Genomic DNA, 13,498 nt, shown 5'->3' with positions numbered 1-13,498 from the left:
AAAAAAAAAGTAAAGACAAAGGTAGGTTCCTAACTTTCAGAAACAGGACAGATTATAAACTGAAACAAAGAGATGGAAACCAGTTAAATACATATTTTGGTTCTGTCTTCATAAAGGAGTACACAACAGACATCCCAAAAATGCTGGGGAATGCAGGGTCCAGGGAGAAGCAGGAACTGGAGGGAATCAACTTTAGTAGTAAAATGGTATTTAGGAAAATGATGAGATTAAAGGATAATAAATCCCCATGGCCCAATATTCCAAATCTCAGAGGACTAAAGGAAGTGGCTCTAGGAATGGTGGAATCATTGACGGTCATTTTTCAAGATTCTATTGACTTTAGAGTGAAGAGAGGTGGAGAGAAAACATGGAATTATAGACCAATTATCCTGACACTGGTTGTGAGAAAAATGCTAGAGTCAATTATAACAGATTGAATAGCTGAATACTTGGAAAATAGTGACAGGATCTAACAGAATTAGTACGGATTTATGAAAGGGAAATCATGCTGGACAAATCCACTCGACACTTTCACGTTGCAACCAGTAAGAGTTGATAATGGGAGCCTGTGGATGTGGTTTATGTAGACTATCAGAAGGCATTCAATTGGTCCCACATCAGAGATTAGTGTATAAAATTAAAGCACTTGGTATTGGGGGTAGTGTACTAATATAGCTGCAGAACTGCTTGGTAGACAGGAAACAAAGATTAGGAATAAACGTGTTTTTTGCTGAGTGGCAGCTGGTGACTAGCAGGGTACCACAGGGATCCCCAGTGCTTGGACTCCAGCTCTTTGCAATATGTAATAATGATTTAGATAAGAGAACTAAATGTAATATCTTAAAATTTACACAAGCACAATGCTGGGTGGATGGGTGAGCTGCAAGGAGGATGCAGAGATGCTTAAGTGTGATTTAGACTAGTTGAGTGAGTGGGTAAATACATGGCAGACAAAGTATAATGTGGATAAATGTGAGGCCACACATTGGTAGCAAAAACAGGAATGCAGATTATGACTTGAATGAGAAAGGAGAGGGGCAACAAGATATCACTGCCAGTCACTGGAGGTAAATATGCAGCTGCAGTAGGGAGTGAACAGGGCAAATTGTACACTTGCTTTCATAGCAAGAGAATTTGAATACAAGAGTCGGGATGTCTTGCTGTTGTTGTCTTGCTGATTCTTGGGATGGCAGGGCTGATGTATGAAGAGAGATTGGATCAGTAACATTATTTTAATTTGAGTTTAGAAGAATGAGGGGGAATTTCATCCTGAAGTGGAAATACATTGCCATTCCTGCAGTGTTGCTGGGTTAAAATCCTGGTACCCCTGAGCGACATCTAGCCACATCACATGGATTGCAGTGGTTCAAGAAGGCAGCTCACCACCTTCTCAAAAGTAACCAAAAATGGGCAATAAATGCTGGTCCAGATTCTCACATCCCATGAATGAATACAAAACCTGACTGATGAGGTGGCACCAACTGTTTAATTCAGTGACAAATATTCATTCCAAGAAGTGCCATTTGCATCCTCTGCACTAAACGACACCCTTTTGAAAAATCCACCACAATAACGGTTATACAGATCAAGATTGTCATGTGAGTGAACGTTATCTCCCAGGCACTCAATACATAGGAACAGAAGGGGAAAAAAAAGCAATGGCTTCAGAGAAATTGTCAGGCTACATCTGAGTATCTTTGTATATAATTTTCAAACAAAGCATAGATTCAATACTGATATTTAAATCCTGCACCTTTATTGAAAAGAACCTAAAAAATTATGTGAGAGCTTTTTCTGACAAAATTCTTCATAGAGCAGAAAGAGCATGGTACACTTTGCAGTGACGACATGGTACACTTTGCCAATGACAATAATCAAGACATGCATTTGGGTTGTACCTTTCAAAACCTTCCAAGGCATTTTGCAGCTAGTGAAGCACTTTCAAAGTGCAGTAATTGTTACAATTTAGGAAATGATACCATGCATTTTGCACGACCCTTACCAGCAATGAGAACTGGCTGGCCAAGCATTCTGCCACACAGTCAAAGTGGGAAGTTAGTCAGGACACAAGGAACTTACTTGATACTAAACTTAATTTCATGAAGAAAATTCTTACCTAATCCTTCACTCTCTTCAAATGTCTTCTTTACAGTCTGACAGGAAGAGCCATTCCCATGACACACCCCACATCGATCTTCAACTGCATTGGACTCTATTTCATAATCACAGCCGACAGTCTGGAAGAAATACAAACTATTAATGTTGGTTTGTTTTCATACCAAACTGGTTATTACTTCCCAATATTATAATTCACTGGGTGAGTAGGGGACATCTTGAGGTTATTCATGTAGGACAACTTATAAATTCAAACTCTTTCTTCAAAATATTAAGCAATAAAATCTTACGTTTTGTTTTGAAATTGTCAATTCTGTCCTTTCATCTTAGAACTCAGCTTCAAATTTAGAACTGATTGAACCACCCATCTTCCACCTTGCAAGATTAAATTCCAGTCGGGAAGGCCCAAGTCCAATCTCTCTACACCATTGCGAAGTGATCAATATAATTATTAAGAGACTGCTAAAGATCCTATTTCAACCCTTAATGAGAATAAGATAATTCCTATTTATGTATTGGAAATAATAACTGGGACAATTCTAGTAATTATATCAGCTTCAGGTGGGACAAAGAAGATCTCGCCTACCCCACTGCTAAACTAGCTTAGGATAGCTGCACTTCTTTGAGGAGGGTGGATCCTTCAGTCTGCACGGTCATGTGCACAATCGAGCATAAGGAAAGGGATGACTTATAGGTACCGCATCCTATGGTTACAAAGCTCTGCTCCCCTCTCCCCATAATCCCCAATCCCACAATAGGCATTTACCGAAGATCATGTTCCTCAAGCTACTGGGTGGAGAAAAGATAGGCCTTTCATTAAGAAGTAAACCTGGGTGTCTCACTACCTTTTCACAATGTGAGCAAGGCACCTGACATCTACCAAGACTAGTAAACCCTCCTTTGTTATTTTAGGATGTTAAGACTTTTGATTGAAAGAAACAAGAGAATAAGCAATATCTATCTGAATAGACTGTTATCAGTTGGATTAGGTTTGGTGGCTCAGAGGTCATACATGTACATTTCATCAGCAGAGAACTAGGTTACAAATCAGGAAACATTTTTGTTTTGAGGTAGGTCAGAATCTCGAGATGACCTATCAGTTTATTCAGTGAATAAGGATGCTCTGCTCCTGCTGAAATGCGATTTGGCTGAATTTGTGGTAATGATCAACACAGCTGTTTGGCCCACTCCTCCACTCCCAACACATCCCCACAGCCTCACATGGAATCACAGAAGGTGCAACTTTTGTCTGAATACTTCCACCCACCTCACTATCCAAGACTCCAGACACCTTCCAGGTGAAGCTGTGATTTCCCTGCACTTCATTCAATCTAGTCGACTGTATTCACTGCTCACAATGCAGTCTCCTCAACATTAGAGAGACGAATCACAGACTGAGTGATGGCTTCACAGAACACCTATGTTCTGTTTGCAAAAATGAGCCTCAACTTCCTGCTGCCTGAGTTTTGTCATGTCTGAGCCATGTCTGAGCCCAAAGGTATTTCATGGGGGGGAGGGGATCTTCTGATGAGAGGGAACATTGATAACTAATGAAGGGAAGCAGTGCTATGTCAATATTATCTTCCTCCTAAACCTGGATTCATCTCACTTCAGCTGCTCGAATTCCCTAGGTCTGGAAATCTGACTGTTCACTGTAAAATGTGAAAAGCAGGCTGAACAACTGACCCTGAGCTTCTGTTTGCCTGCCACTTCAACACACTGTGTTCCCAGGCCAACATGTTTGCCTCGGGCTTGCTACAGTGCTCCAGGGAAACTCAGCGCAAGCTGGAAGAACAACACCTCAGTCTCCACTTGGGGAACTTGCAACCTTTAGGTCTTAGTACAGAATTTAATCATTTTAGGCCCTTAGCACCTTCTTAAATGTCCTTACCCCAACCCCCAGACACCAGACCTTGTCATCACATGGGGCTGCTATCATAAGCAACCTATAGTCAGCACTAACAATTCCTATTAGCAGCTATTCATTCATTTATCCATTTGTTTGTCTGCCCAAATGTTTTTCTCTCTTTCTGGGTTCCTACTTTTTTTTCCCTTACACCCTCCCATCCAACCCCATCTTCAGCATGTGTACCAACATTTTCCGAGCTACAATGGGTTTTGAAGAAGGGTAATTGGACACAAAACATTAACCTTACTTTCTCTCTACAGATGCTGCCAACTACCTGAATTTTTTTCCAATAATTTCTAATTTTGTCTTTCTAACATGTCTTCCTTTTGCAACTCATTTTCTGCTTCTGTAATTTACAACCTTCAAGTCTCAAAACTGAATTTAACAACCTCAGACCCTGAACACTGTCCTCCATTTGAATTATACTCTCTTCCTCTCCATCATTCAATCGTCTTATTCACATGGTGTGCTCTCAGCAGAGCTGAGGGGATTCCTGCTATTAACAGGAGAACGTGAGGTCTGCAGATGCTGGAGATCAGAGCTGAAAATGTGTTGCTGGACCTGCCGCGCTGTTCCAGCAACACATTTTCAGCTTCCTGCTATTAACACCTATGTATGTAATGGAACCATCGAGAGAGCAAGTTATCCTAGATCTGGTCCTGTGTAATGAGACAGGAATAATTAATGATCTCATCATTAGGGATTCTCTTGGAAGCAGTGATCACAGTATGGTTGAATTTAGAATACAGATGGAGAGTGTGAAGGTAAAATTCAATATCAGGGTCCAGGCTTAAACAAGTGCGACTACAATAGGATGAGGGAGGAGTTGACGAAAGTAGACTGGAAACAAAGATTTATGGTGGGACAGTTGACGAGCAGTAGAGGACTTTCAAAGCATTTTTTCAAATTGCTCAGTAAAAGAATATTCCAATGAAAAGGAAGGACTTTAAGAAATGGGGTAATCTGTTATGGATGTCTAAGGAAATAAGGGAGGCTTTCAAATTGAAAGAGAAGGCATACAAAGTGGCCAAGAACAGCAGGAAACTAAAAGATTGGGAAAACTTTAAAAATCAACAGAAAGACACGGAAAGAGCTGTAAAGAAAAGTAAGATAGAACATGAGAAAAACTAGCTCAGAATATAAAGACAGATTGCAAACGTTTCTACAAATATAGAAAATGAAAAGGAATGGCTAAAGTAAACGTTGGTCCCTTAGAAGTTGAGAAGGAGCATTTAGTTACGGGAAATGATGAAATGGCCATGGCATTGAACAGGTATTTTGTATCAGTCTTCATAGTGGAGGACACTAGTAACACGCCAGTAATTGACAATGAGACAATGGTAGGGGAGGACCTGTAACCAATCATTATTACCCAAGCTAATGGAGCTAAGGAGAGACAAGTCTCTTGGCCCAGAGATGGTGGGGGAAATAGCAAAGGCATTTCTGGTAATTTTCCAAAATTCGTTGAACTCTGGGGTAGTTCTAGCAGATTGGAAAACAGGAAATATGATGCCACTGTTTAAAAAGGGGGGTAGACAAAAGATGAGGAATTATAGACTTGTTAGCTTAACTTCTGTAGTGGGGAAGATGCTTGAGTCTATTATCAAGGAAGAAATCTCAATAGAAATTGTCCCATTGGGCAGACGCAGCATGGGTTCATGAAGAGCTGGAATTCTATGAAGATATTGCAAGCAAGTTGGACAATGGGGACCCAGTGGATGTGGTGTACTGAGATTTCCAAAAGGTTCTTGACAAAGTGCCACACAAAAGGCTGCTGATAAGATAATAATGCATGGTATTATGGGTAAAGTATTAGCATGAATAGAGGATTGGTTGATTAACAGGAAGCAAAGACTGGGGATAAATAAGTGCTATTCTGATTGGCAATCAGTAACTAATGGTGTGCCTCAGGGATTGGTGTTGGGACTGCAATTATTCACTATTGATATAGATGATTTGGAGTTGGGGACCATGTGTAATGTGTTAAGGTTTGCAGATGACATTAAGGTGAGTGGCAGAGCAAAGCATGCAGAAGACTGTGAAACTTTGCAGGGAAACACAGATACATTGAGTGAGTGGGCAAAGGTCTGGCAGGTGGAATATAATGTTAATAAAAGTGAGGTCATCCATTTTGGTAGGAATAACAGTAAAAAGGATTATTAGAGTCATAGAGTCAGAGAGATGTACAACAGACCATTTGGTCCAAATCGTCCGTGCCAACCAGATATCCAAAACAATCTAGTCCCACCTGTCTGCACCTGGTCCATATCACTTCCTACTCATATACCCATCCAGATGCCTTTTAAATGTTGCAATTGTATCAGCCTCCACCACTTCCTCTGGCAGCTCATTCCACACATACCACCCTCTGAATGAAAAAGTTGCCCTTTATATCTTTCCCCTCTCACCCTAAACCTATGCCATCTAGTTCTGTCCCCAGAGAAAAGAACTATCATATCCATGCCCCTCATGATGGTATAAATCTCCATATGGTCACCCCTCAGCCTCCGACACTCCAGGGAAAACAGCCCCAGCCTGTTCAGCCTCTCCCTATAGCTCAAATCCTGCAACCCTGGCAATATCCTTGTAAATGTTTTCTGAACCCTTTTGAGATTCACAACATCTTTCTGATAGGAAGGAGACCAGAATTGCACGCAATATTCCAACAGTGGCCTAACCAATGTTCTGTACAGCCGCAACATGACCTCCAAATTCCTGTAATCAATACTCTGACTAATAAAGGAAAGTATACCAAATCCCTTCTTCACTATCCCATCTACCTGCGACTCCACTTTCAAGGAGTTATGAACCTGCACTCCTTTGTTCAGCAACACTCCCTAGGACCTTACCATTAGGTGTATTGGTCCTGCTAAGATTTGATTTCCCAAAATGCAGCACCTCACATTTATCTAAATTAAACTCCATCTGCCACTTCTTAGTCCATTGGCCCATCTGATCAAGGTCCCACTGCAATCTGAGGTAACCTTCTTTGCTGCCCACTACACCTCAAATTTTGGTGTCATCAGCAAACTTACTAACTATAACACTTATGCTCACATTCAAATCATTTATATACATGATGAAAAGTAGTGGACCCAGCACCGATCGTTGTGGCACTCCACTGGTCACAGGCCTCCAGTCTGAAAAACGACCTTCCACCACCATCCTCTGTCTTCTACCTCTGAGCCAGTTTTCTATCCAAATGGTGAGTTCTCCTTGTATTCCATGAGATCTAACCTTGCTCATCAATCTCCCATGGGGAACACTGTCGAACACCTTACTGAAGTCCATATGATCACATTTACTGCTCTGCCCTCATCAATCCTCTTTGTTACTTCTTCAAAAAACTCAATCAAGTTTGTGAGACATGATTTCCCATGCATAAAGCCATGTTGACTATCCCTAATCAGTCCTTGCCTTTCCAATATCCATATTACAGAAGAAGTACTGCTGGATGTCTTGAAATGCATAAAAGTGGATAAATCCCCAGGACCTGATCAGGTGTACTCTAGAAATCTGTGGGAAGTGATTGCTGGGCCTCCTACTGAGATATTTGTACCATCGATAGTCACAGGTGAGGTGCCGGACGACAGGAGGTTGGCTAACGTGATGCCACTGTTACATGTACATCCTGTCCCTCAGGATTCCCTCCAACAACTTGCCCACTACCGATTTCAGGCTCACTGATCTATAGTTCCCTATCTTGTCCTTACCACCTTTCTTAAACAGTGGCATCACGTTAGCCAACCTGCTCTGTAATATGGACATTTTTCAAGATGTCACAATCTATGTCCCAACATTCTACATCTTCCATGTCCTTTTCCACAGTAAATACTGATGCAATCATTTATCATTTGCCCCATCTCCTGCGGCTCCACACAAAGGCCACCTTGCTGATCTTTGAGGGGCCCTATTCTCTCCCTAGTTACACTTTTGTCATTAATGTATTTGTGAAAGCCCTTTGGATTCTATTTACCAAAGCCATCTCATGTCCCTCTTTATGCCCTCCTGATTTCCCTCTTAAGTATACTCCTACTGCCTTTATACTCTTCTAAGGATTCACTTGATCTATTCTGCCTATACTTGACATATGCTTCCTTCTTTTTCTCAACCAAACCCTCAATTTCTTTAGTCATCCAGCATTCCCTATACCTACCAGCCTTTCCTTTCACCCTAACAGGAATATACTGTCTCTGGACTCTCGTTATCTCATTTCTGAAGGCTTCCCATTTTCCAGTCATCCCTTTACCTGTGAACATCTGCGGCCAATCAGCTTTTGAAAGTTCTTGCCTAATACCATCAAAATTGGCCATCCTCCAATTTAGAACTTCAACTTTTAGAGCTGGTCTATCCTTTTCCAGTACTATTTTAAAACTAATAGAATTTTGGTCACTGGCCCCAAAATGTTCCCCCACTGACACCTTAGTTACCTGTCCTGCCTTATTTACCAAGAGATTAGATTAGATTACTTACAGTGTGGAAACAGGCCCTTCGGCCCAACAAGTCCACACTGACCCGCCGAAGCGAAACCCACCCATACCCCTACATTTACCCCTTACCTAACACTACAGGCAATTTAGCATGGCCAATTCACCTGACCTGCACATCTTTGGACTGTGGGAGGAAACCCACGCATACACGGGGAGAACATGCAAACTCCACACAGTCAGTCGCCTAAGGCTGGAATTGAACCGGGTCTCAGGCGCTGTGAGGCAGCAATGCTAACCACTGTACCACCATGCCACCCTCAAAGAGTAGGTCAAGTTTTGCACCTTCTCAAGTAGGTACATCCACACACTGAATCAGAAAATTTTCTTGTACACGCTTAGCAAATTCCTCTCCATCTAAATCCTTAACACTATGGCAGCCCCAGTCTATGTTTGGAAAGTTAAAATTCTCTACCATAACCACTCTATTATTCTTACAGATAACAGAGATTTCCTTACAAATTTGTTTCTCAATTTCCCTCTGCCTATTGGGGGGTCTATAACACAGTCCCAATAAGGTGATCATCCCTTTCTTATTTCTCAGTTCCACCAAAATAACTTTCCTGGATGTATTTCCAGGAATATCCTCCTTCAGTACAGCTGTAATGCTATCCCATATCAAAAATGCCACTCCCCCTCCTCTCTTGCCTCCCTTTCTATCCTTCCTGTAGCATTTGTATCCTGGAACATTAAGCTGCCAGTCCTGTCCATCCCTGAGCCATTTTCTGTAATTGCTATGATATCCCAGTCCCATGTTCCTAATCATGCCCTGAGTTCATCTGCCTTCCCTATTAGGCCTCTTGCATTGAAATAAATGCAGTTTATCGGTCTTACCTTGTTCTCTGCTTTGTCCCTGCCTGCCCTGACTGTTTGACTCACCTTTGTTCTCAACTGTACCAGTGTCAGATCTCCCTGGGTCCCACACCCACCCCCACCCCACCTTACTAGTTTAATTTCTCCTGAGCAACTCTAGCAAATCTCCCTGCCAGTATATTAGCCCCCTTCCAATTTAGGTGCAATCTGCCCTTCTTGTACATGTCACTTCTACCCTAAATCAACTTCCAATGATCCAAAATGTGAATCCATCTCCCATACGCCAGCTCTTCACCCATGCATTCATCTGCTCTATCCTCCTATTCCTGTCCTCACTAGCTCGTAGCACCGGGAGTAATCCAGATATTACTACTCTCGAGTATCTCCTTTTTAAATTCCTGCCTAACTCTCTGTCATCTCCCTTCAGAATCTCAACCTTTTCCCTTCCTACGTCATTGGTTCCAATGTGGACAATGACCTCCTGCTGGCCCCTCACCCCCTTGAGAACATTCTGCACCCTCTCTGAGACATCCTTGATCCTGGCACCAGGGAAGCAACACTCCATTCTAATTTTTCACTGCTGGCCACAGGAACGTCTGTCCGTACCTCGGACTAGAGAGTCTCCTAACACAATCAATCACTTGGAACCCGGTGTACCTCTCATTACATTAGAGCCAGTCTCAATATCAAAAACTTGGCTGTTTGTGCTACATTTCCCTAGAATCCATCACCCCCTACATTTTCCAAAACAGCATTCTTGTTTGAAATCCAGATAGCCATAGGAGACTCCTGCACTAGCTGATGAAGGGCTTTTGCCCGAAACGTCGATTTTCTTGCTCCTCGGATGCTGCCTGAACTGCTGTGCTTTTCCAGCACCACTCTGATCTAAACTCCTGCACTAGCTGCCTACCTCTCTTACCTTTCCTGGAGTTAACCCATCTATGTGACTATATCTGAGACTTTCTCCCCTTCCTATAACTGCCATCCATCACCTCCGCTTGCTCTTGTAAATTCCTCATTGCTTCTAACTGCCTCTCCAACCAATCCATTCAATCTGATAGGATTCGCAATGAATGGCATTTATTGCAGATATAATCTTTAGTAACCCGTAAACTCTTCCTAAATTAATTTGAATGGTAAAATGTTTCTGCACGCTGCTGTGCAGAGGGACCTGGGTGTCCTTGTGCATGTATCACGGGAGGTTGGCCTGCAGGTACAACAGGTATTAGGAAGGCAAATGGAATTCTTTTCCTTCATTGTTAAAGGAATTGAGTTTAAAAGTATGGAAGTTATGTTGCAGCTGTACAGGGTGCTGGTGAGGCCACATCTGGAGTACTATGTTCAGTTTTGGTCTCCTTATTTGAGAAAGGATGTACTGGCACTTGACGAGGTGCAGAGGAGGTTCACTAAGTTGATTCCGGAGTTGAGGGGGTTGGCTTATGAGGAGAGACTAAGTAAACTAGGATTATATTCATTCAAATTTAGCAGAATGGAGGGGGGGGGGGAATCATACAGAAACATATAAAATTATGAAGGAATAGATAGGATATGAAGCAGAGAGGATGTTTCCACTGATGGGTGAAACTAGGACAAAAGGGCATAGCCTCAAAATTAGGGGGAGTAGATTTAGGACTGAATTGAGAAGGAAAGTCCACATTTGATATGTGAGAGGCTTTCAAAGATAGGTTGAAAATAGTGCAGGATAGGCATGTCCCTTTGAAAGCAAGGGATAGGAAAGGCAAGATTTGTGAACCGTGGATGACAGGAGAAATCGTGCAACTAGCCAAGAGGAAAAGGGAAGCGTACATAAGGTCCAGGCAGCTAAGAACAGAACAAGCCTTGGAGGAATATCGGGAGAATAGGACCATTCTTAAGTGTGGAATCATGTGGGCTAAAGTGGGTCATGAAATAGCTTTGGCGAGCAGAATTAGGGAGAATCCCAAGGCTTTTTATTCTTATATAAGAAGCAAGAGAGTAACCAGAGAAAGGTTGGTCCACTAAAGGATAAGGAAGGAAGGTTGTGTGTCGAATCTGAGAAAATGGGTGAGATTCTCAATGATTACTTTGCATCAGTGTTCACTGAGAAATGGGAGGTGATGAATGCTGAGATTAGAGATAGAAGTTTGTTTACTCTGGATCACGTTGACATAAGAAGGGAGGATGTGTTGGGTAGGCTAAAGGATATTAAATTGGACAAATCCCCAGGACCGGATGGGTTCTATCCCAAGTTGCTGAGGGAGGCGAGAGAGGAAATAGCTGGGGCCCTGATAGATATCTTTGTAGCATCTTTAAGCACAGGTGAGGTGCCGGATGACTGGAGGGTTACTCATGTCATCCCCCTGTACAAGAAGTGTCGTAGGGATGTTCCATTCTACACACCAGTGAGCCTGATGTCAGTGGTGGGAAGGTAGCTGGAGAAGGTACTGAGGGATAAAATCTATTTATATTTGGAAAAGAATGGGCTTATCAGTGATAGGTTTTGTGCAGGGTAGATCATGCTTTACCAACTTAATAGAGTTCTTGGAGGAAGTGAACAAGTTGATAGATGAAGGAAGGGCTGTTGATGTCATATACATGGACTTTAGTAAGGACTTTGATAAGATTCCCCATAGTAAACTAATGGAGAAGTGAAGTCACATGGTGTGCAGGGTGTTCTAGTTAGGTGGATAAAGAACTGGTTGAGCAACAGGAGACAGTGAGTAGGAGTTGAAGGGAATTTCTCGAAATGGAGAAAGGTGACTAGTGGTGTTCCACAGGGGTCAGTGCTGAGGCCACTGTTGTTTGTAATATACATAAATGATCTGGAAGAGGGCATTGGTGGTCTGATTAGTAGACACGAAGATTGGTGGAGTAGCAGAAAGCATAGGGGACTGTCAAAGAATACAGGAGAATATAGATAGACTGGAGAGTTGGGCGGAGAAGTGGCAGATGGATTTCAATCCAGACATATGTGAGGTGATGCATTTTGGGAAGTCTAATTCTAGAGCGAACTATACTGAAAATGGAAGAGCCTTGGGAAAAGTTGATGAGCAGAGAGATCTTGGAGTTCAGGTCCATTGTACCCTGAAAGTGGCTATACAGGTGGATAGAGTGGTCAAGTAGGTATATGGTATGCTTGCCTTCATCGGACGGGGTATTGAGTATAAGAGCTGGAAAGTCATGTTAAAATTGTACAAGACATTGGTTCGGCTGCATTTAGAATACTGTGTACAGTTCTGGTTGCCACATTACCAAAAGGATGTGGATGCTTTGGAGAGGGTGCAGAGAAGGTTTACAAGGATGTTGCCTGGTATGGAAGGTGCTAGCTATGAAGAGAGGTTGAGTATGATTGTTTTCATTAGAAAAAAGGAGATTGAGGGGGGACCTGATTGAGATCTACAAAATCATGAAGGTTATCGACAGGATAGATAGAGGTAAGCTTTTTCCCAAGGTAAAGGATTCAATAACGAGGCATCACGCATTTAAGGTGAGAGGTGAAAAGTTTAAGGGGACTACACATGGCATGTACTTTACACAGAGGGTGGTAGGTGCTTGGAATGCATTGCCAGCAGAGCTAGTAGAGGCAGGCATCATAGATTCATTTAAGGTGTGTCTGGACAGATGCATGAGTAGGTGGGGAGCAGAGGGATACAGATGCTTAGGAATTGGGTGATAGGTTTAGACAGTGGATTTGGATTGGCTCAGGCTTGGAGGGCCGAAGGGCCTGTTCCTGGGCTGTAAATTTTCTTTGCTCTTTGTTCAGTCCTTGATAAGTGATGTGCAAGCAATTCCCAGAAGTTCATCTTCTATACCACTGACTAAAACACTCACGATTGTTGAACAAGCACAAACGATCTTGATTCTGTGCTCATTGTAAAAACCACATTACTCATTCTCTCATTTTATGCTATGCATATGGAAATTAAGTTAATCCTAAATAATTTACATTCTTTTTATTAGTTGCTATTTTAAAAGCAGAATACAAGATTTAAAGAAGTCTACTTAGATCCATGCAACAAAATGTATTAGAAATAGTTCTGTTTGATTTCCCTCTGCTATGTGCCCAGAGGACCCTCAAATCTGACAGCGAAAACAAAGAAAAAAAAGGTGGACATCCATAATTATGGGTCTGCATCCCTTATCTGTTACCCATGATGTCTTCAAGGATTGTTTGATTTATTTATTGTCACAAGCT

General features: G+C 42.1%; 1 protein-coding gene across 1 annotated transcript in view; it reads right to left on the bottom strand.

Moving 5' to 3' along the window:
• Window positions 1–13,498, bottom strand: part of adamts12 (ADAM metallopeptidase with thrombospondin type 1 motif, 12) — a 569,649-nt gene that overhangs the window by 182,164 nt on the left and 373,987 nt on the right. The window contains exon 14 of the mRNA XM_043680588.2: window positions 2,117–2,237. Coding sequence (XP_043536523.2) covers window positions 2,117–2,237 — 121 coding nt within the window. The remainder of the gene's footprint in view (window positions 1–2,116; window positions 2,238–13,498) is intronic.

Source organism: Chiloscyllium plagiosum, unplaced genomic scaffold (assembly GCF_037043375.1).
Source record: "Chiloscyllium plagiosum isolate Xiang-an unplaced genomic scaffold, Cpla_swu_hap1 HiC_scaffold_1, whole genome shotgun sequence".
Taxonomy (NCBI): domain Eukaryota; kingdom Metazoa; phylum Chordata; class Chondrichthyes; order Orectolobiformes; family Hemiscylliidae; genus Chiloscyllium; species Chiloscyllium plagiosum.
Note: the sequence above shows the minus strand (reverse complement) of the source record. Positions and strands in the feature narration are given on the sequence as shown.